The sequence below is a fragment of the Eublepharis macularius genome, chromosome 19 (assembly GCF_028583425.1).
Source record: "Eublepharis macularius isolate TG4126 chromosome 19, MPM_Emac_v1.0, whole genome shotgun sequence".
NCBI lineage: Eukaryota > Metazoa > Chordata > Lepidosauria > Squamata > Eublepharidae > Eublepharis > Eublepharis macularius.
In genome coordinates, this window is record NC_072808.1 from 21255268 (window position 1) to 21279978 (window position 24711).

The 24711-nt window shown below is 47.1% G+C and overlaps 1 protein-coding gene across 1 annotated transcript in view; it reads right to left on the minus strand.

Annotated features, from left to right (window-relative positions):
- Positions 1-24711, minus strand: part of MAST1 (microtubule associated serine/threonine kinase 1) — a 67661-nt gene that overhangs the window by 18465 nt on the left and 24485 nt on the right. The window contains exons 4-12 of the mRNA XM_055003408.1: positions 22819-22897; positions 21102-21262; positions 17961-18036; positions 16208-16417; positions 15810-15911; positions 14726-14858; positions 12083-12150; positions 3435-3520; positions 1113-1321 (exon numbers count right to left, since the gene is read on the minus strand). Of these exons, the coding sequence (XP_054859383.1) occupies positions 1113-1321; positions 3435-3520; positions 12083-12150; positions 14726-14858; positions 15810-15911; positions 16208-16417; positions 17961-18036; positions 21102-21262; positions 22819-22897 (1124 nt within the window). The remainder of the gene's footprint in view (positions 1-1112; positions 1322-3434; positions 3521-12082; positions 12151-14725; positions 14859-15809; positions 15912-16207; positions 16418-17960; positions 18037-21101; positions 21263-22818; positions 22898-24711) is intronic.

The window sequence follows — 24711 nt, forward strand, 5'->3', positions numbered from 1 at the left end:
TCCCTCTCTTTCACCCGCCACTCTTCATCTATGCGACACCAAACATTTAAAGACACATACACACATTTACTTAAAATCATTAGAGGGTTGCCATAAGTCAACTCTGACTTAAGGGCGCTCTCCACCACCACCCATTTTGAGTGGCTTGTTTTTATGCTCCAGCCCAGTTTTAATGGCTAGATTTTAATGGCTGTATCTTTTATTGTATTGTTTTAGTTGTGAGTTGCTCTGAGTAGGTTTTTGAAGAGGCAGCATAAACACTTCCTGAATGAGTGAGTGAATGAATGAAAGAAAGAAAATGGTCTCGTGTGCAAGCAAGGCTGTGGTACATTAATCTAAACAGACCTTAGAGTTACACACGTAAATGGTAAATTCAGTTGATATTTGACATGTTTTAAGTGTCATGTCTGAGCCCCATCCATGCCAATGCTGATGTTGTTGTCAGCAATGCTAATGCCGACCTGTTGTTCTGAACCAATGTTTCATGCTGTAACTTGATGTCATATTGCCAATGCCATAACTGTTTCTTTCACAGGCTTACTGCAGGTGCCTTATCTAACTAACGGTAGTTAACTTTCAGTGCTTCTGACCTTGTATCCCGCTCACTCCCATGCACTGCTATGTTTCAACTTTGACCTCTTGCTTTCTCAGTGTCCTGCCTTGGTAGTACAAATACGTGAGACGTTCTCAGGACGAGTTCGCGCCAAAAGTCCTGTTTTACTGTTGGGAGGGGGAAGGAGCAAACTCATGTGTTAAGAGAAAGGATTTTCCGACAGGTCACTATTCCTGTCAATCTTGCTCTTACTGCTTAGAAGCTTACCTGGCTTCTGAGTAATCCTATGGACATATCTGTGGAAGTGATCTGATTTCTGAATAAAGCCATTTAACCAAGAGCCTGGATTTCTTGTTGCAGTGGTCCAGGGATCTATCTGCCACAGCCCGTCATCCCTAGCCTCACATAAAGGAAGTTCTTAGTCATGTGCTGTTGGGGGAATTTCCTTTGTACAACCCGGCAGCCAGCCAAAGCCCCTTCCCTGTGACCCACTGCCCTGGCACAGCCTAGGTGCCTGTGCCATGGGGCCTTCCCCATCCCCAGAGCGGAGGCAGCGCACCTTCGACGTACTCCATGACCATGCAGAGGTAGCGCTTGGTCTCGAAAGAGCAGAACATGCTGACCACGAAAGGGTTCTCTGCAAACGTCAGGATGTCGCGCTCCACAAAGGCCTGCTGGATCTGATTGCGCAGGATGAGGTTCTGCTTGTTGATCTTCTTCATAGCAAAGCGCTGGCGAGTCTCTTTGTGCCGCACCAGGTAGACAGCGCTGAGAGAGGAAGAGGCAGAGGAGACGTGTTCAGTGGGAGTCGCTTCCTGGGCTCTAGCCAAGACCTCCTCCATACCCCTCTCCAAATCACAAGCAGTAAAAACTAGGAGTCATCAGACACTGCTGTAGCTGTGGCTCAGCGGCAGAGCATTTGCTTGGCATACAGAAGGTCCAATCCGTAGCAATGCCAGTTTATTATTATTAACAAGCAACAAAGCCCGTTGTTGGGGGGGGGGGGAATACAATGGGCTCTAAAAAGGGGGGGAGGGCGGGCGGGGGGGGGGCAGGTGGGCATTCCCTCCACCATCACTGATTCTGGCTGGATGAAGGCGAGGGGGGGGGCATTGCCACCTGTTCCACTCCTGATCCCAACTGGGTGAAGAAGAGATGGGCATTGCATCCTACTCTGCGCCTGATTCTGGCTGGGTGAAGTGTGTGTGTGTGGGGGGGGGGGCATTGCCACCCGCTCTGCTCCTGATTCTGGCAGGCTGAACAGGGGGCGGGCATTTCCTCCTGTTCTGCACCTTATCTAGGCCAGGTGAAGGTGTCAGGCAATGTCACCTGCTTCTCACCTGATCTGAGCTGGGTGAAGGGGTGGGTGGACATTTCCTCTTATCCCGCAGTTGATCCCAGCTGGGTGAAGGGGGGTGGGCATTGCCATCTGCTCCACTTCTAATACCAGCTGAGTGAAGACGGAGTGGGGGGGAGCGTTGCCACCTGCTCCGTGCCTGATCCCACCTGGGTGATGGTGGGGTGCGGGCATTGCTGCCTGCTTTGCTCCTAATCTGAGCTGAGTGTAAAGGGGATGGCCATTGTCACCTGCTCCGCTCCTGATCCCAGCTGGATGATTGCCCCCTGCTCCACATCTGAACCCAGCTGGGTAAAGTGTGGGCAGGCATTGCCACCTGCTCTGCACCTGATGCCAGCTGGGTGAAGGGCAGGTGGACTTTGCCACCTGCTCTGCGCCTGATCCCAACTGGGTGAAGGCGGTGGGCAGGCATTGCCACCTTCTCCGCTCCTGATGCCAGCTGGGTGAAGGGCAGGCGGACTTTGCCACCTTCTCTGCTCCCAGCTGGGTGAAGGCAGGGTGGGGAGGACAGGCATTGCCCCCTGCTCCGCCTCTGATCCCGTCTTGCACTTCCTAACGCAACACACTCTCTGGAGGTCTGGCTGCCTCATCTGGGCTTCCCTCCACAGCAGCGTCCTCTGGTGGCGCACCAGGGTAGGAAATGAGTTGTCTTGAATACGGTTAGCCTTTTATATAGTAGGATTTATTTACAGTGTCTTCCTCCACACTGAAGCCTGAAAGCAGCATACATGGTTTTCTGATCCTTTACCCTCCTGAGGTAGGTGAAACTGAGAGAGGTGATTTGAACCTGGATCTCCCAGATCCTAGTCCAACACTCTAACGACAACATGATGCTGGCTCAGAGATTTAGTAATGAAAGATTATATGCCTGACATCCTGGAGAGCTGCTTCCAGTCCGAGTAGACGATTCTGACTTGGATACACCAAAGGCTCCGGACTCAACAGAGGGCAGCTTTATGCGCTGAATGGTTCCCTGATGCCCATCTATAAAGCACTACCGGGTCAGACATTCTCCTAGGCCAAAACCTGGTGAACTTAAGGGCTCTCGGCCCCATCACTCGTTACTAGAACTTTTCTTCTCTCTCTGTATAGTAGGCAGAAAAACTGGCATTTTCTAACGAGATTGGGTTGAATTAGAGCTGCCCGTGTGCTCAGTGCAGTCTTACCCCACCGTGATGGGTAAAGAGCCACAAGTTGTTCTCTCTTTTCGACACTGTTGCTGGGACAGAGTGGTGGGTGTCATTGCTTCCTCCTCTCCCACCCCACAACTTAACATGTCATGTGGCTGCTTACACTGGCCTGCAACTCTCCAGATTCTTTCATCTCAAACAGGAGATGGGGAGGGCGCATGATTTGGGTGCCTATGAGGACCTCTTGTAGTATTACATATTATGTGATAAACATGGTGCACTGGCCTTTGCCTTCTACATGGCAACAGGATCTTTGGCCCTCTCTTGGAGCGGAACCAGAAACAAGAAGGACCTTTTGTGCAGATGTAACCAAGCAGGTTGATATCCAACTTACCCATAGGCCCCGTTGCTGATTAGTTTAATCGTTTCAAAGTCCCCTTCTCCTGGTGGCTTCTTTGGCTTTGGAGTCATCCCACGACTCTGTAACAGCAAGCACATTAGGTTCAAGGGGATGAGTGGCAGACACTAGATTCAGTCCTTGCTGCTGCAGTTTTGTTTAGGGACAACACACAACTATCTTACAAGGTACAAGCCACACACAAGATGATTGTTGTGAAGGCACCTGGAATACTCGTAAAAGCAATGCAAAGGCTACCTACAAGCAGGGCTTTTTTTCAGCTGGAACACGGTGGAACAGAGTTCCGGAACCTCTTGAAAATGGTCACGTGGCTGGTGGCCCCGCCCCCTGGTCTCCAGACAGAGGGGAGTTGAGATGGCCCTCCGCGCCACCGGCAGCTCAGAGGGCAATCTCAACTCCCCTCTGTCTGGAGATCAGGGGGCGGGGCCACCAGCCATGTGACCATTTTCTTCGAGGGCAACCCACTGAGTTCCACCACCTCTTTTCCCAGAAAAAAAGCTCTGCCTACAAGTGTTAAATATTATTTTTTCCCCTTAATTTATAAAAGCAACTCTGCAACCAGCAAAAGAAAACTCCTGACTAGCAGATCCAGGCGGTACCATCTCCCACATTCATGGCAGGAGGCTCTTCTGCATGCACAGTGTCTGATAACACGTTGCAACTATACAGCAATGCCCTCTTCACATCGCGACTATTTTATGGCAGTTGCATCTCCATGAGGGAGTGGCTCCTAGCTGCAGCGCGGTTGAACTGAAAGGGCAACTGATATGGAAAGGTGTGTACTGGTGTGTACCGGTAGCCTGGTAATGCCTTTTTAACAAGAAAGGCTGCTTTTTGAGAGGCCCTCTGGGAATGGGAAGAAGCCCACTGTCAGAGCCTGGAGAGGAGATGACTGAGAGGTGACATGACAACCACCTTCAAGTACTTGAAGGGCTGCCATATAGAGGATGGCGCGGAGTTGCTTTCCGCTGCCCCAGAAGGTCAGACCAGAACCAACAGCTTGAAATTAAATCAAAAGAGTTTTTGGCTAAACATTAGGAAGAACTTCCTGGCAGTTAGAGCGGCCCCTCAGTGGAACAGGCTTCCTCGGGAGGTGGTGGGCTCTCCTCTTTTAAGCAGAGGCTAGACGGCCACCTGACAGCAATGCTGATTCTCTGAACCTGGGCAGGTCATGAGAGGGAGGGCAAGAACAGTGCTTAGTTCTTGTGGCCCCTTCTTACATGCCCAGGGTAAGACCGATAGCCACCTTGGGGTCAGGTAGCAATTTTCCCCAGGGCTGTTTGGCTAAGGATCCTGATGGTGTTTTGCCATCTTCTGGGCATGGAGCAGGTGTCACTGTGTGTGTGTGAGTGTGTGTGTGTGGAGAGGGGGGGTGTTGGTGTGAATTTCCTGCATTGTGCAGGGGGTTGGACTAGATGACCGTAGAGGTCCCTTCCAACCCTGTGGTTCTATGATTCTAAAGCAGCTTGCCCAGTTAAGTAAGGGCCATATTTGATCTTGTGTGGGTGAGGAACTAGTCCGTGTCTTCACAGGTGGCCACAGGAAGTTCCTGTATGCTTTCCAAAGAGACAGCAGGGCATTAGCTTAAAATAAACACAAAAAACTGTTTCAACATTTACTGTTTTCACCCAAAAGATAGACAAGGTCCCCCCCCCACCCCCCGCAGTTGTGCCATCAAGAAAAAGAGAGAGTCTTCTTATATTTGCATACAAATTACAAGTGTATACAGTGAAAACTTTTTGTGTATAACATTGGGGAACCATCTTAATGACAGGTCATCTTTCTAAACATTTTTTAAAAAAATTAATACCAAGGACAGCTTGGCTGATTTGAGGAAAAGAGAATCCAAGAAATGTGAGGCTGAAATGGAGAAGATGGTGTAAAACTGCTCTGGGTTTTCCCTGGGAAGAAAGGCGGGGTATAAAAGAAGCAAATAGATACATGGAATCACACCAGCACAAGCAGAGAGAGAGAGAAATATGCACCCAGGAGCAGGGAAATCTCTGAAGCCCAAGCGAGGGGCCACCACAACGCTGCCGTGTCTGCAAGAATGAGCAACCACAGGAAACCACAATGTTCACCAGAATTTAAGACTTCTAAGTGGTGTGACGCCACTCTCAGATTCAGAAGCCCCTACAGGGGGGGGGGGCGTCTTTCAACACAGGCTGTGTTGAGCAAGTGGGCTGCCAACACCAAGCTGAGAAGTTCCTGAAAATGCTACTTCGTTCAGAGATACGCAGGGCTTTTTTTCAGCTGGAACGCGGGGGAACGGAGTTCCGGAACCTCTTGAAAATGGTCACATGGCTGGTGGCCTCGCCCCCTGATCTCCAGACAGAGGGGAGTTGACATTAACCTCAACTCCCCTCTGTCTGGAGATCAGGGGGCGGGGCCACCAGCCATGTGGCCATTTTCTCCGAGGGCAACCCACTGAGTTCCACCACCTCTTTTCCCAGAAAAAAAGCCCTGGAGATACGGATCTCTGTATTCTGGAGATCAGCTGTGATTCCAGGAGATTGCCAGGCCCTACCTGGAGGTTGGCAACCTTAGCAAGAAGCCTCCTCCCCAGCCTAGCAGGCCTCGGTCAGGCTGATGAATACTTGACAACAACGATCAGGAAGGACAAACGGTTCTAGGCATAAGCAGCATGGTGATGTCTTTAGTACTGTTTTATAGACATGGATGTTTTCATTATCTTTCCCTATCCCAGAGGTTCTGAAAAAACAAATGTGAGGGGTGTGTGTATTGTGCTAGCATCTCTCTCTCTCTCTGATTCCTAGTAAAATAGCCATATTGCATGTACATATACACACTCCACGCAGTAAACTTTAAAGAACACATTCTATTTTCACTAACAATCCTTATCAAACTTGCAACCACTTATTAGAGAAGGGATTTTCTTTTCCCGGCTTTCTTCTGTTCCACTAGGATCCATCTCTGACTCCCCATTGCCGGGATGCAGCCAAGAACCACTGCAGTGTAGAGAAGCCCGGCCATGGTTCCCTCTCTCTGCCAAACCAGACCGTTTCCAGTTCTGCCTGGCAAACTGCACCAGTGGAACTGCAGCCTCAGAGGGCAGAGAAGCCACTGCATTATCACTTTTTCTTGTTCTCTGCCCAAGGTTGTCTAAAGACAAGGATCACCCTTTCTGTCCTTCCAGCTGTGAACAAACACAACCGTACTCATGAAGCTGCTTTACGCTGAATCAGGCCGTTGGTCCATCAAGGTCAGTATTGTAATATAGTAAAGAGTCCAGTAGCACCTTTAAGATAAACCACGTTTATTGTAGCATAAGCTTTTGAGAACTACAGCTCTCTTCTTCAGACACATGCATCTGACGAAGAGAGCTGTGGTTCTCAAAAACTTATGCTACAATAAAGTTGGTTAGTCTTAAAGGTGCTACTGGACTCTTTACTATTTTGCAACTACAGACTAACACAGCTAACTCCTCTGGATCTATGACCATGGAAAGTATTGTTGTTGTTGTTGTTGTTGTAGTAACTGCACTTATATACCACTCTTCTAGCCAGATTAGTGCCCCACCCAGAGCGGTGAAAAAGTTAGTGTTATTATTATCCCCACAATGCAGCTGGGGAGCTTGGACTGAGCTCATGGCAGTCATGGGATTCGAACCAGTAGAGTGCTGATTTGCAGGTGAACTACTTAACCACTGTGCTACAGCAGCTCTCAGACTGGGAGCAGCTCTCCAGGAGATGCTGAGGTTTGAGGTTGGGGCCTTCTGCAGGCAAAGCAGTTGCTCTGCCACTGAGCCATGGCCCCTCTCCTGCACATCAAAGCTCCAAATGTTCCATGAGAGGGTGGAAGAACAACATGTCACGCAAGCCCTGTTCACATGCCACAGTGAACTCATGTCCAGTTTGCATGCATCTGTTTGTAAGAAAGAGCCAAGACACGTCCACTTCACAAATGACATCAGGGGCCAGTTCCTGGATAAATGTGGGGCTCGTTTCACATGTTCAGCTGTACGTGTGTCGAATGTAACGTGAGAATTATTCAACAAGCACATAAAGAACAATCAAGTGCACTCTGCACACAAGACTGTTCAGGCATTTGCTGTAACTTGTGAACAGGGCTACAGACACACCCTCCAAACATCTCTGCTGTGAGCTAGACAGTTGGGCATTTACTTACATTGTCCAGAGCTGCTGCTAATCTCTCCCCCACAACCCCCAATTTCTGCAGATCAATAAGGCTAGAAATAACTTTTTGCCCCACCCGCCGGATAGTTTGCCCCTTTCCCAATTATAAGTGGAGCCCATAGTCAGAATAGAATAAGGGGATGCTACTGCCCCGGTTTCCTACTCTTATGATAAAAGCGCCTGGAATTGGTAGGAGGCTCCAAGCTGCCATTTCACTTCTTCCTTTACATTTTGGCATCTTTGGAATCTGCCCACACCAATGCCAAAAGCTCATCACGGGTTCAATGATTTGAAACACAAGAGTAAAACGTGCTACTCACATTCAACAAGCATAGCTAAAACCAGCACACGTTCAATACTAGAAATCCCTAAAACACCACTGACTGAGAGCGGAATAAATCTAATGATGCTTCCAAGCCTTGCTGAGCCTCTAAAAGGGAGAGAGAAGAGGTGCCTTTGCGGTGGTACGAAGGATGCTTATCTGTGCACCCTTGCACACAAACACTCCCTTTTAACCTTAGAGCCAGTCTTCAGTGAGAGATTTTTTCCCCTCCCTCCTTCCTTTGGCGTATATCACATATACAGTTTCACACCCTTGTCCTCCAAGATCATTAATTCACAGTAACTATCAATCCCTGGCTCCTATACCTGATTTTTAAATGCAGAAATACCAGGGCTCAGATTTATCTGGAAGCAAACACACACTCTTTAATGCTTACTTTGGGTGAACAAGCTTCCACTACTACTATTCCAAATAGGTTCTGGGGTTCAATAATGGCTCATATGAAGACCTGCACCTGCTTCTCTGCTCACAACTACTGAAGTAGATTCTCACTTCAGTCATAAATAAGCAAGCCCTCCGGTGACAACCAGAGACATGGTTTTTCAGTAGTGCTACTTCACCTGTGGAATGCCTGCCACCCATCCCTCCATCCCTCCCTCCATCCACCTCCTTTCTCCAAAAGTGCTCAAGCTGACTTAAAATGTAAAATATAAACAACATAAATATATCAAACAAGTTTAAAACAGAGTTAAAACACATTTAAATGCATTAAAAAGCTGTCCTAAATAAAAGAATCTCAGCTGCCTTTCCCCTTGAGACTTGCCTAGCACCAACGTTGCTTTTTTTAGGCACCAGGCCGAAACATTTCTGTTCACCCACGCTTTTAATTAAGAGGTTGCTAATCCTATGTTTTTATGCTGGGCTGGGTTCCCCCCGCCCCTCCTATTGCTGGATTTAATTATTATATTTTCATGTTTTATTATTTTTATTTTGTAAGCTGCCTTGGGCATGTTCCTGGAGGGGCAGCATAAAAAAAATTCTGAACAAACAAGTAAACAAAAACTAAGCAAAGGCCAGCATATTGGGAATTAGGTGGGGGGAGAGAGAAGGAAGTTAAAGCGTCATTTTGAAATGCTGCAAGCTGCTATGTGGACCTCGTGGTTGAAAAATGAAACATACATTTAACAGACACATTCAGCAATCGATCCTCCACTATGCTGTTAACATTCAGGAAGCATTCTTATGATGGGGCCCTTGCAAGATTTAAGACCAAAGTGCATCTTTGTCCATCTTGGGAGCTCCATCTCCTTCCCTGCCTACACTTTGCACCCATTTCCCTCCCACCTTCACTCTCTGGCCAGTTTTCCTCTTCCCATTATCCTGTGCCACGTTCTTCTCTCCCCCATTTGCCCACCGCATGCCTTATCAAACCCTTCTCCCCTCTCCTCTGCCTCTCACACGTCTAACCCTCCTGTCTAGCTACCATCCTTCCAAACCCTTCTGGGTTCCTTCTCCTTTATTCCCCATGCCATTCCTCTTTTTCTCCTTCTCAACAGGTCTTCTTCTGTGAATCTTCCCTCCCTCGCCAATTTCCCTGCCTGTATCTTTTGACTTTCATCTCAAAAACGGGAGGGGGCTGGGCTGGTTCGAAGTACCTTGCTGCCCTAAGCAAAGCACATCCACTTCTTCCTGGGGTGACACCAAGCCACTTCAGCTGGACTCAGCTGGCAGCAGTAACAGGCCCCAGAGGTGCTGCTCCAAACAGTGACTGGCCCTGGGAGCAGATGAAAAACACCACGTGGCTTCCTCTGCTTCCACTCCACCCACTTCCCAGGCCTCGGGCTGTGGCTTTTCCCATCCACCTGCTGCCACAGGTCAGCCCCAAAGCACGGCTGGCCCCAAGAGCTGTGCCCTGCAATCAGAAAACCAATCCTTTGCAAGGAATACCCCGCGGGTCAGTCTCTATTTTGTTGGCACCCCTTAAAGCAATGCCAGTTCAACCAGTGGCTTGGATCGCTCAACTACTGCTTCTGCCAGGTTCAGCAGCTATGGGCAGCTATGAAAAGGTATCGAGACCCCTGGTGTCACCTCACTGAAGGAGGGGGATTTAGCTAAGCCACTGAAAGAGGCTGTTGTGAGGCTGTACCTTCATTAGCTCATTATAAGCCAAGCTTCAACTGGCCATTCTGAGAGAAGGAAAGAGAGCACAGCAGAGTAGCTTCCTGAATTACAGATCTGCCTGGGTTTGCAGCCACTAGAAGAACACTTTTTTTCTAGGACAAATACACAGCTGTAGGGACAAGCCCCTAGATGAGAATAAAATGAAGAAGGTTGCCATTCACAGAGGTTTTTATCCATCACGGCTTGCAAATGAAAGCTTTCCCCCTTCTTTTTGGAGCATCCACCTGTTGACATTCTCTGATTTTCCACTTTCTCGTCTTTCCCTGTCCTTGGTTTGTTCTTTTTCAAAATTGGTTTGGTAGGTTATTTCCCGGGAATGCAGATCAAATGTGTTAGCCAGTTACCCAAACTGGAAAGTGTGTGTTTTCAAAGGTCTTGCCTGGCCCCACAAGCATCATTTTCCTTCCACCAACCCTTCTCTGCTGCCATTTTCCCAGCCAGGCCACCTGAAGGATTTTAGAAGGTTTTTAAGAACACTCAGTAATTGCGAAGATTTCTATATTGCAATAACATTATAACTGATGCAATCTACTAGGACTTCTGAACATCCAGCTTTATGTAAAAATGGTCATGGTGACATTATTGTACCGTAGCGCAGCAGCAATGACTGTTTTTTTAAAAGCCCCCTGGTGGTGCAGTGGAGGAAAAACACACAGAAAATGGCAGGTGACAAAAGAAGGTATACTCAAAACTCTCGTTTGGATGTTCCACTGGAAGTCCAAATGCTTTAACGAATCAGTACCATTTTTAGAGACCACAGAAAGAGAGGATCAGTGACATCCAAAGCAGAGTTACTCCAGTCTAAACCCACTGAAATCAATGGGTTTAGACTGGTGTGGCTCTGCTTAGGAATTCACTGGAAGTAGTTGAAACACATTTGGGCTACACCAGTGCTTCTCAACCTGTGGGTTGGGACCCAAAAGCGGGTTGTGAAGCCTCTGGAAGTGGGACACAGGCTAGCGCACACCCCCATGGCCACTCCTTCCCTTTGCATTGCTCTCTTTCTCCATGCCAGCTTTTCACATTCTTGCTTCTCCCACCTCTTTGTAGCAATAAGGAGGGAGCCTTCTGGCAACTAGTACCTTGAAAACTAAGACCTGGCCCTGGAAATACTATCTTCCATGTCATATGTTAGTTGTTTTTTTCTTCATTGCATATGCATGTTGATTGCTAAAGAATCAGGTAAAATGTATCCTGAATGCTGTGTCCTGGAGTGGGTTTCTTAGACTCTTAAAGGGGATTAATCTGGAATGTAGCCCCCCTTTTGCAAAGGCTGTATCCTTGGGAACGCCCCTTGACTGGGGTTCATAGTATGATGTGATGTTTGCTAGTTGCTGAAAAACATCTGGTTGGCCACTGTAAAAAATGGAATGCTGGACTAGACGGGCACCAAGGTCATACTTTGCCTCGGGTGCTAGAGTCACTGTCATCAAGGAAATCTGGACATGTGGGTCACCATTCTGAAAGACTGGGAACCACGGGTCTACACAACATTTTTCTAACTACTTCCCTACTTTGATCTGTATGATATTTTTGGTATGTTTTAAAACTGATATACATTTGAGTGTATTAATTAAAGCAGAACGGTTTTACTAGGATTACATATGTTACTGCAAAATATTTTACCTGTTTCCTCAACATTTGTTGGTTTATAGTACAAAACCCTCTATATTTAAAGCTGAAATGACAGGGAAAAGGAGAATTTTCGCTGTGGGAATGCAACCTAATTCTGAACCCAGTTTCCTGTGCAAGAGCAAATATCTGACAAGAGCAAATAACTGGACAAGGTGTGAGTCTGAGGTCTAGCCGTGGCAAATTGCTTCCATTCTCTTCCTTTCCCCAGCATCATCCATGTGGTGTTGGTTGAGACAGTAGCGGCGGAAACAGTAAACAGGGGTAAGGCAAAGGTGAGTCAAGGATTTGTGTATGTGTATGTGTGAAAAGCTGGGGTAGATGGTGCAGAGCTGGAGTGGGGCTGGCAGAGCCGAGCCCAGCGTACTGACCTCTGTGAACTCCTCTGTCTCTGGTGTGTTGGATCCTCCGCTATCGTGCTCTTCCACATACAGCACATCTGACGACAACAGGGTTTGGAAAGAGCCAAAGGGAGAGCCAAGGGAACAAGGCTTTAGCATCCCCATTGTCATTCATGAAAGCACAGAAAGGGCGAAACCTAGACACATGCACAACCATGCATGCGCACGAATGCATATGCATGTGGTAGACATAGGCACAAACTCAGCATGCCAATATGCATAGGCGAGAGATATACATGCGATCACAGGCATGCTAATGCACATTTAGCTGGCAAATCAAAGGCAATTCATGTGCTTCCTAACACAAATCACAAGCAAAACGTGCTCTCGTGCATGTTAACACACAACTCTGTGTGTCTGCAGGCATGTGCCTAACGTCTGTTTCACTCATGCTGGAACACAGACAGAACGGTGAAACCTTAGACACACAAACGCACATGCACACTCTACATTTACAGACAAAGCCAAAAACATATGACAGCTTCCAGACATGAAAATGTGTGTCAAGAGGCTGGCACAGAAATTCATCTGCAAAACAGATTTTCCATATTGATGTGCAATTGTAGAAAGCCCTTCAGCACCCCAAACGTGGACAAGGTTTATCATATGCCCCTGAGTATCAAAATCTCGAACCCAGGTAGATGCTTCTTGACACATTGCAATCTTGCCTCTGCGCCAAACTATATATGACAGGACAAGTCCAAATATCTCTTCTCCCGTAGGAAGAAAAGCAACTGGAGAGGGGGTTGATTTTGTTGCAAGAGGATAGGTTAAAGACACCTCCCTCTGTGCTGCTGCTCTGATCAGATCTGGAGCCCCCCCACCCCACCTCACAGAAAACACAAGCCGAAGATTTCCTTCATTGTGTATAGTTTGGCTCTCAAAGTACCCAGGGTGAAGCAAGAAGCAGCGCCCGCTTAAGATCCACCCTGTTCAGGATCTGTCCATCACCCAAATTCATAAAATGAAAGCATCCAAAAAGTTAACTTTTTCAGCTCACTTCAGCAATCAGCTTCCAATTTAGAGTAAAACAAGCAAGAAGTTTAATTATGAGGCACGAAGCTGAGGCGATAGTGGATTTGACACGAGAACAGGAAAACGGTTCCTGACACTTTGCTGCTACTCTCGGTGCTTTCAATCACAAGGCAGAGGCACTTGAGAGGCCTTTGTTCTTCGTGCCATCAGGAAGAAAAAGAGCTGCTTGTATCTGTCGACTGAGGGCCAAACTAGATGTTCACTGTTTTGAAGAGTTGGGTCAGGATACCCCAGAGTATTCTGCGGAGCACGCGGAGAAGCAAAAACAGGGAAATCAAGATGGCGCTACTTTATTTTTTAATAACAGATTGCCACCACTGCTGCTGGTCTGCAGGGAATCTGGACCCAGCTCTTAAAACTTGCTTTTCAGGGAGAACGCTAGCCTAGAACCATTCTCTCAGATATCCGTGTGTGTGTGAGAGAGAGAGAGTGAGTGAGTGAGTGAGTGAGTGAGTGAGTGAGTGAGTGAGTGAGTGAGGAGTGACATTCAGTGGCAAGAGGTTCCACTTGGCAGTCTGAAGTGGAATTGCCACCTCAGTGAAAATTAGACAAGAATAAGCTAGCTCTGGCACAGAGACCAGTCAGGTCTGTATCTGAAGATGGCAGCTTTGACTGTATTTGAAGGGAGTTTTGAAAAATCTCGTTGGTCTGTAAGGTGCCACTGGACTCAAATCCTACTGTTCTACTGCAGACCAAGAGGGCTACCTACTTGAGACCAGTCCAGTGCATTAGAGGTGAAGAGAAGAGACTGGAAGAAAAAATTTCCAGGGGTTCAACTGTTTGGGCCCTGACCTGAATAGCTCAGTCAAGCTCCATCTCATCAGATCTCAGAAGCTAAGCAGGGTCAGCCTTGGTTAGTAATTAGATGGAAGATCTCCAAAGAAGATCAGAGTGGCAATGCAGAGACAGGCAACGGCTGTTTGTCTCCTGCCTTAAAAACCCCAGTAGGGGTCACCATAAGTCACCTATAACTTGACAGCACTTTCCACCACCAGGTTATTTGGGGAGCCAAGCAAAGTTCTGCTGGGAGATAGCAGAAGCGTAACAGTCCTCACCAAATATCTTGTATGCGGAAGGGTGGGGGGCTCACGCCAGTCCTGCACTACAGTTCATTCCGTGTCATTCTCAGTCTTCTGCGGGGCACCCTCCTAATAACTTTGCCCCCATAAGAGTTACTTCTTCATTAAGACCTTGAAAACAGCCAAAGCTTCATGGAAATTGTCTTGGCACCAAACCCTTTAGCTCGTTTATTTGGATTTTTGCTTAACAGGCAAACCTCCTGGCCTTACAAACTGGCACGCGGATATATATATATATATATATTGCCCTGAGCATTGCAGAGAAAATGAGAATGGCCTCAGCAGGAAAAAGGTGCCTGGAAAAATAAACACCAGCCTGTAAGGCCACTCAACACCCAAAACAAAAGATGACTTGCAAGTACCCACAGAAATTACAAGGCACACATGCTGATACATGCATGGAATCGCATACAATTTACCACAAAACACTTATTGTGGCCCAGGTGCACAGATACAAGGCTGCCTGCTTGCCTAGAGGGGTTTATTTTTGCTGCGCTACCTGGGAAGGGGTCTCGGGTGAGCCCCAACTGGCTGATGATGTAGCGAGGAATGTCTGTCTTCACCAGGTGACCCTCTTTCGCATGATCCTCTGCAGCTTCCAGCAAATGGTAAAACTCCTCGGGATTAAACTCCTAAATTGCAGCAGAACAGACAGAATTAGGACCATCCCGTAAAGTCTTTGCATTTACAATAGAAGTCATAAAGAATTGTCTAAGCGTCAGACTTGGAGAAGAACCGAGTTCAAATCCCAGAGTGATTTACAAAGTGTGTTATTATCCTCATAACAATCACCCTGTGAGGTGGGTGGGCCTGAGAGAGCTCCGAGAGAGCTGTGACTAAGGCTACTCAGCTGGCTTCAGGAGGAGGAGTGGGGAATCAAACTCTGTTCTCCAGATTACAGTCTGCCGCTCTTAACCACTAAACTATTGTTACCATTATTATTACTGTTATATTGTGAAGTAACTGCAAACCTGTTGCAAGCTTCAACCTGGACACTGTTTTGTGATGTAATTAAGAACATCCGAAGAGCCCAAATGAATCGGCCCAGCGGTCCATCAAGTCCGCCATCATGTCTCACACAGTAGTCAACCAATTAGTAAAAAGCAGCACTATTCCCCACCGACCATTTTTCAAATTTACATTTAGGTGGTTCTTGCGGCTCTGTGCTCGTCTTTGATGCAGTACACATTGCAGAGTATTTTTTTAAAAGTGGGAGGGAGAAGAGCAGCATGGCTCTCTCCCCCCTCCAGAGTACTTCTGCTCTACCTCCACTCACTTGGAGGCATGCAGATATTGCACTATTGTTGCTCTTGGGAGTCATGTGCAATTGCTATGACATGTTCATGTCATGCTCAATGTGATGGGCTGAAAAAAGACCTGAACAGGCATCCAGAATATGGATTTGGGGTTGGATTCAACTGTTCTGCTAGTGGAGACACTTCCTTATGGACTGAAGCCCCCTTTCTCAACCTGAGATTTTTGGAAATGCCTTGTCTCAGCAGAAGACTCCTTCCCCTACAGGGAAGTGTCTCTACTAGAAGTTCTTGCAATCCCTGCCCCACCGTGATCTTTCAATGCCTCACCAGGCACTCGAGCAGCCGGGCTGGACGGGAGATGATAATCAGCAGTTTCTTCACCAGTTGAGTGACAAAGGTCACCTCCTCACTCTCAGAGCGCTCGTAGGCCTGCAAGTAACAGAACAGGCAGCTGGTCAGAGAAGGACATAGCAGGGGGTTGCCTCCCCAGAATGCGGCGGCGCTCGCAAGTCACATCCCTCCAGGGCCCTTAGACTCAAAAGCTCCCGGGTCCCAGATAGCTCACTTTGCTCACTCCAGTTGCTTTCTCGAGAACTTATCACCATCCATTCCCAATCCAGCATTCTCCACAGAGTTCCTCCAAGCCCTAGAGGGCTACACTAGCATAGTATGCTTCCGCCCGTCCTGCCAAACACCATCCTTTGCATGAGATATGCTGTACTCACATCTTTCAGCAACTTCTCCATGTTCTCCTGCAGCTCATAGAAATAGACGGTGGTGATGAGGCCTTCCTGGGACTTCGCTAAACAGTCTCGGGCCAGCTCAATGACCTGGTGGTGTATGAAACTCAGCGCCCCATCAGCCAAAGGCATCACACTGTCTGGTTCGTAGGTCTTGGTGAAATCTTTCAGCTTCTCTTCCATTTGAGCCGTGGCCTGTTTGAGTAAGAAATGAAGATTTGTGTCAGGGAATACAGGATTTTTTCAAGTACCCTGTGGTAGGCCCTGCACCTTTTCCCAATGCCAAGGTAAGAGACAAGGAATTCTGGATCCATTGTACCCTCTGTGGGAGGGAGGGAGGGAGGGAGGGAGGGAGGGAGGGAGGGAGGGAGAGAGAGAGAGAGAGAGAGAGAGAGAGAGAGAGAGAGAGAGAGAGAGAGAGAGAGATTGTCATGTATGCATACCTGCATACCTGCCATTAATGTGTTTTGCATCTTGTGCCGAAGTTGTATCTTATACACTGGGTTTGAGCGTGTGTAAACTGCTAACATGAAATACAGGCTGCTTCCACACACATTGGATAATCCACTTTCAATACTCTTTAGTGAACATTTGAAACTGATTTTCCATGTGTGGAACAAAAAATCCACTTCCAAAGGATTGTGAAAGTGCGTTGAAAGTGCATTATTCAACGTGTGTGGAAATGGCCTTCCTGTGCTAAGGGGGGGGGGGGGGTTGACTGCTAGTGGAGTTGTTATCTACAGTAATTATTTACTTTCACTTCTAAAGCAAGTGTCCTTGGATGCGAACTGCAGGCAGCGAGCGATGTATCTTTTCTCAGAGACTGAGATGATTTCATTCTGTACGGTGTCTAGCCTAAACTAATCGGTTCCCATGTAACTCTTTGGGGTTTTGCGCCAGAATGTCAACGGACCCAAAGGGCGGGAAGTTTCCCTATAATTAGTAGTGCCCTTTTTGGAATAGTCACTTCTGCCAATTGCTACCTTTGTGTGAACACCTTGTACTGAATGGATCTCTAATAAAAGTTACTTCAACCAATGCACCTGGGTGCTTGTGGTGAGGGACTTGGGGATCTAACTGCCAAGGACTGACAAGATAGATAGATTCTGGCTCATAAGAACCTTTTTGTTCAGGGAAATTACTTGTTTTTTATTTTTTTATTTATTTATTTTCGACTTTTATTCCGCCCTCCCCCACATTTCTAGCAGGCTATTCCTTAGCCCAAACATCAAGATGGAAACAGTGATCAATCATCTACCTTTCTCCAGTGCTTTTCTCTCTCTCTAAAGCATCTGACAATGAACACGCAGGCCCAGAGGTTCTCCTTCTAGTTTAGTCTTCCTATCATCTTTTTCTACAAAAACGAACCTTTCTATTTTCTGTCCTGTTTATTCACGGAAGGAATAACTGAACATCGTATTCAGGCATCAATGCACCCTGTTGGGTTCTGGTTCCGATTCCAGTCCCGATTCATTCTCTTTTTCAATCTGTCTCGACATCTTTTGGAATATTGTAATAGTTCTACTCATAAGAGAATGAGACAAAGAAAACGGCTTCTTTGACGAGATCCTGCCTCTAGGAACAGCATTCAGTTCTGAAACCTCTCTCTTGGCCTTGCCAATAGGCAGTAGTTCAGTGAAATACTAGTCTCTTTGCCTGCTTGAATGGCACTTGACCTTTCTCAGCTTTCCAGGTCAGGTAGTCCCTGTAGGAGGGTCTGTAATACAAGAGCTCTTACCTTGGGGAATCGCTCCTTATAAACATGATTCATCATGACTATCTCATTGTCATAGGAGGAAGGAGACCGGCCCGGACTGCAAAGGAAGAAAAAGGCATTAATGGCTGGTGGGAATCTCTTCTTATCCCTTATACCACCCACGTTCCTGGATCCTGTATAGGGGAATTCTTCTCATTATTTTTTATTGAAACATGCATTTATTGCCAATGACGTGCCAGATGTTGTACAGAGCTTCCACCGAAGGCTTCCGATTTTCATTCAATGGGCCAGAGAGCCTTTTGGGTGGGGAGTGGGGAGGTTGAAGAACTGACAGCCACAGAATGGAAGAAAAGGATGAGAGCTGGCAGCACAGAAGCAGCTGACAGGCAATATTATCATTTTTCTATCTATCAGTTTGGGTATTACTCTTGACTAAACTATGGTCCTTTAAAACAACAATCAAACTAAACAATAATGGCAATTTCCCCAGATCTTAAACACTCATGGAACACTGACAGCTCTTTTGCGTGATTTCTGACGTCAACATTTCCAAAATGGAGGCAGGCAGTTATGATTCCGTTTTCCTGGCGCCACATTTTTGTGATGTCAGAAATCGTGTGAAAGAGCCGCCAGCATTCCGTGAGTGTTTAAGATGTGGGGAAACGGCTCCTGTCTGGCTTTTCTAGGACTTGATGCTGCACTTTCTATCTACTTTATCTTATCCTTTCTCCAAGGGGTTCAGAGCAGCATATATGGCTCTCCTCTCCTCTTTTTTACAGTTTTACGATTACATTGCACAACTGTCCCAAAGTTGCCCAGTGAGTTTCATGGCAACTGCAGGGATCTCTCTCTTCTTTTTTATTTCTTTTTCTTTTCTTTCTCTTTTCTCTTCCCTTTTTATTGGGTTTTAAAACTTATTAATAAAATAAAAAGTATTCAGAAAATACTACTACTACTACTAATAACAACAACTACTACTTTCAATTTATATACCACCTTTCAGGACAACTTAATGCCCACTCAGAGCGGTTTATAAAATATGTTATTATTATCCTCACAACAATCACCCTATAAGGTGGGCGGGGATGAGAGAGCTCTGGGAGAGCTGTGACTGATTGAAGGTCACCCAGCTGGCTTCAAGTGGAGGAGTAGGGAATCAAACCCAGTTCTCCAGATTAGAGTCCTGCTGCTCTTAACCACTGCACCAATACTACTTGGATATACTGTCCTCTAGCCGGGCGAGCCCCTTCATGATCCAGTGAGAAATGGACAAGTAGACTTCACAACAGTTACACACACTCTGGGTTTGGTGTTAAGCAAACACCTGGATTTATAAATACATGGTAAAGCAGTAGTTGCTGCCTTGGATTAATATGAAACTTGATTGGCTCATTCTCCCTTAAATAATAAAAGTTACCCTGGGACTGAGTGAAAGAAGTATTTGGCTCAAATAGGTTCTTGGGCCCACGACAAGCAGATGTGGCTGGGGCCAAGGCTGATTCTCTGGCCAGGCCACCTCAGTGTCTTTTTGGGGCCACGCAATAAGGGGCTGGTGCTGGATCTTGGCTCACTCCCAGCTCTCATAGGCAATCATGGCTGATACCCCCTCCTGAGGTTTGCTGCCACTGGCATTGCAGCAAGGGCGTGGCTTGGATGTGGCTGGCAGCTATGCAGGCCCAGGGAGGGAAGGGTAACAAAATACCTTGAACTGGTTCTCTTATGAGATCCATTGAAGAACTGGGGCTAGAGATCTAATGCTTATCAAGCAAAAAGAGAGACACTGTTCTGAGAAAGGGAGAACAACAGTACAGTGCAGCTGCCTCTTGGGATGTTAGCTGCCCTGTGACTCAAGATTTCACAGCAATTGTGAACCTACGGCATAGCAAGAGACCCCAAACTCCTTCTTATGCAGCTTTTCAACAGTGTCTAGCCAGACTGAACTCCATCACTAAGCCAGCACAGTTCGGGCATACTTTATGAGCACAGATCAGTACAAGGAGACTGCTCTTTGGAAACCTTGCCCCACTCCTCCACCCACCAATTTTTCAGAGCCCTCAGGATCTATACAGACACAAATACAATTATAAATTCAGAAGATTTTAAAGACTAACCGAAACCAGAGACTTCTTTGTTGAGAATGATGGATACTCAGTTGGAAAGAAGTTATGGAACTTTGTTTTTATATATAATTACAGCAGCAAGACTATTATATGCACAAAACAGGAACAGTCCAACACTGCCAGCAACAGAGGAATGGTTGATAAAGGTGCTGAAATTTGCAATGACGGCAAAACTTACCTCATTGATTAAAAAGAAGACAATAAGCTTATTTATTGTTAAATGAAAACCCCTTATGGACTTTATACATGAGATAGCCAATAATTGTTTTTATGATCTGCACAGCCATGGACTAAGGAATTTCAACATTAGAAAAAAGAGAGCCTTTATCTTCAACGTAGAGTAAGAGAAAATTTGAAAATGATACTTATATCCATCACAGAGAAAATCAGAACCCTTCTTTTAGCGTTTATAGTTTTTTCTTTGTGTTTTCTGTTTTGTCTGTATGGTCTGTTATTTCAATTTGATAGCTATTTTTTTGTTTGGTTAGTTTTTGTGTAATTGTCATTTTATGCTTCGGGGTTCTTTTTCTTATTATATAAAACTCTTAATAAAGAAAAAAGGATCAATACAGACACCCAAAGTAATATGAGGATCAGCTCTGAATTAACCATGCCACAACACATCAGTGCTTGCCTCTCATCCTACTATATGAAAGGCAAGCAGTACTGGCGACGACTCACTTTTTATCCACGCAGGCTCATTGCTGATGACTCTGGCCTTGAGGCCACTGTGAAGTGCCCACTTGCCACGAGGAGGGGGCCTGCCAAATCGACGGCCTAAGTACTCCTCCCTGCACCTCCCCTCAGTGCCCGCCCGCTCTGGCCTCCAGGCCGCTGCGAAGTGCCTGCTTGCCACCAGGAGGGGGCCAGCCTAATCAGTTTTCTAGAGCCCGTTGTATTTTTTCACAGAATGGGCATTGTTGCTAGTTTTACCATATTCCTAGGAAAATTATTGAGATGAAGTCTGCACACACAATTTACTCTCACCCAGGTGAAAAAGAGATGTTGCAGTTTTAGGAATCCTTGGCTGTTCCGCACTCACCTGAGGCTCCGGGACCGGGGTCGCACAGCAGGAGACCGCCGACCGCCATCATCATCGGTGATGCTCTCTGTACTGCCAAAATGTTTGGAAAGGAAGTGCAACTCATCCATGGTGGGCTGGTAAGGCAGCTGGTGAAGGCGCTCTTGGGAGGAGCAAGAGGACTGGAAGAAAGAGAAGCACCATCATGGCCTCCCCACATGCTTTAGCTGATGCTGAGGCGCAGCTGGCTCTGGGATGGAACACAACTGCCTTTTGTGCACCTGTGTTGCCCTGTCTGTGGAGCAAAAAGCCGTGCTGGTGGCCAGCCCCCGTGTTACGTGAGTTGCAAAGCCTTCTGACACAGGAAGCAAAAGATATCTCAACCATCAGTTAAATACAGTTGGTTGGGAATTACTCCACAGAATTTTGATCTGGAGTCTGCATGCTAGCGTGCTGACCACCCCCCTCTGTTCCCTGCATTGTGAGATACCTTATTACAATGATAAATTTTACTTCATTTTCAATTCCGTCAACTGTAGGTTGGTTGGATTGTGAATACAACAGAAACAGAACACGTCCATAAAGCAATAAATACTAAGATCATTTAAAAACATAGGCAAGAAACCTAGTAACAGCTTCCAGCCAGCCCAGAACATTTGAAAACAAGTGTTTCAGAATAATATAACTAGTAGAGCGCTGAACATCAGAGTTGACAAGGGGTCCGAATATATATTAAAAGACTACAGCAAAGGGTACTCACTCAAAAAAGGGCATCGCCTCACTGATATGTCAAGCAGATCCTTTTTCCATGGCAGCCGGAAGCAAGAAAAGCTGCCCAGCTCACACAGCCAAGAGTCTTGCCCCACCCCATATCTGCCCAGTGAATGCTCAGAGCAATCTTGGGGTTTATATGGGGGGTGGGGGCACCTGAGTGAATGCAACTGGGAAAGCCACTGAGCTGTGCATAATTTTATCTATTTATTTATCCCTGTACATCATTTATAGTTGCATGATGCGGGTGATTGCAACGGGTTGGGTCCAGACCAGGGGTCATTTCGTAGAAAAAGAGCTGAAGGAATTCATTAGCATAACTCATTAGCATATGTCACACCTCTTGCCATCACCGGAAGTGTGTCATTCATATAACTGATTTGCATATGCCACACTCCCTGACATCACCAATTCTGGCTGTTTTGGACCCAATCCTGGCCATTCAGGCCCGAAATTGGGCCCAAAATGGCTGAAAAGGAGCCCAAAGTGGTCAGGATAGGGCCGCTGATAAGCAGGTGAGTGTTTTGGCCCCAATCCAGGCCAAAACGGGCCCAAAATGGCTGAGAGTTAGGTAGGTGGGGCCACTTGACATGTGACCTCTTTGGGGAACTGCCGGAACTGCGTTCCTGTGCATTCCCCCTCGAAATGAGCCCTGGTCCAGACTAAGTTTTCTGCTTGCACATGGCACTTCTGTTACTAGAATAGAGCATTCCTGTCTCTTCTCCTGCTGCTGCCACCCCATACTTCAGCCCACTGATTCCCCCCAAAATACCACTCCTGGGGGACAGGGGCCCCTCAGGAACAGCATGAGTGGAAAATGGGGGGAGTTCCACATCAGGAGGAGAAAATTGGTGGAAACGACCCCACCCCTTCCATTAGTGGGAAATTTAGTCTGGATCTAGCACTGCTTGTGTCTCTTAAATAGCTCCTGTATACAGTTATCTCTTCCCTTCTGAGAAGCTCTTACCGATACAGTTGAGCTGGGAGTGTTTGTTCCATATCCAGACGATGGCAGGGAAGCCAAAGACCAACGCCGGCCATCTGCCCTGAAATAACCAAGATCAAAATGAACTTTGAGTGCATCTGCCTTCTGGAGAACGACAAAACCAGTTGGGTAACAATCCATCCTTGGCTATGTTATTTTTTGTGAAATGCAACTTGCAGAAAACAGCATCTTCAGGCTTTCAGGGTAGAAGGATCTGCAGAAGACACACGACACCAAATGCCAAACTGTGTATTTCATCTCAGACTCAACTTCCATAGCCATGTCAAGCTGTTTGTTAGTTTTCCAAAATAAGTTTTTATGTTAAAGTTTTCATGTTAAAGTTTCATTACATAGAATCATAGAGTTGGAAGGCATCTAGTCCAACCCCCTGCACAATGCAAGACATTCACAACATTCTCTTCTTCTCCATTTGTGGGAAAACTGCTTCCTGACCCCAAAGTGGGCTTGTAAGAAGAGGCTGCAAGAACTAAGCACTGATGCAGCCCATTCTGCCCTCCCTCTCATGATCTGCTTAGGTTCACAGAATCAGCATTACTGTCAGATGGCCTCTGCTTGAAAACCTCCAAAGGAAAGCCCACCACCTCCCGGGGAAGCCTGTTCCACTGAGGGACCACTCTGTCAGGTTTAGCTGAAGACTCTTTTGATTTAATTTCAGCCCATTGGTTCTGGTCCTTTTACAGGCTGCAATTATATTCTCTGGAAACCCCAGGTAATTTCTCTAGGGTTAACTGGCATTTCGACAATGCCGTGTAAGAAAAGAGTTTGGATCCACAAGACCTTGGGTTCTGATTCATCACCATTGCTTGCAAGCCCTGTTCTTTGTTCCCCAACCAGCAGGATCTCACAGGTATACTGCTCCTAAACATGGAAGTACTCGAAAATATGCTGCTTCTGGACATTTAGACAGCCTAGCTCTGGCTTCAGATTTCCTGCTCTGAGCATAGGGGTTGACTAAATGGCCTCGATGATCCCTCCCAATGGCAGGACTCTACCGCTTGTAACTCTTGACAGGATTATCCCTTCATCATCAGTATATCTAACAGTCAACGTGGCCCCATCTGTGAATATTAGATCTGTGGATGTGGACCATGGAGACAGAAAAGAGTTTCCCTCCCCACCCCCTGGGTTGCAGAAAAATCCAAAAATGTTGAAAAAATGAAGGGCAGGAACCTAAATTTCTCGTTAAACAGAGAGATATCACCTGCACTTGCACAAAAAATACTCAGCCACTGCCCAGCAGTTTTCATCCGCCTCGGTGTATATGGGGAAACTGGAAGAGGAAGGCATGGGCTGCTGTGGAAGGCATGGGCTGCTGTTTCTCACCTGCTGCCACTGCCCCGCAAAGAATGCAGGTAGGTGGCCAGAGCAGAGGCAGGGGGCAGACTGGGCAGACTGGGGAGAAGGCTGGTGGACAGACGGGGCTCCTTGCAATGAGAGGAACTCTGCCTGGCCAACCTCCTGGGAGGCTGTGATCAAACTCCTTCATGCACACTGCCAGACTGTCCTCAGTGGGTGTCTGGCTCTGCCCCTTCCCACAACAACTTGCCAGGGTAGGAGGCGGCAGCAGCAGCTCCGGAGAGCGGCCACGGTCAGCAAGCAATGGAGCGCCTGGCTGAGTGCCTCAATGGTGGTGCCACGGCAGCAGCCCAACACCAAGTGGAGTGCAGCTGGCACCAGCCCCAACAGGGATCCTTCCGGGTACAGGGAGTGGCCACTGCAAGGTGGCCAAGCATCCAGAAACCTGCCCCAGCAGACGCACCAGACAGGTGCCTCCATGCCACTCAAGTCCCTAGTTGGTCTCATATCCTAATTCTGAGGAAGGAGGGGCAGAGGGCTGCCTGACAAGGGACTGGC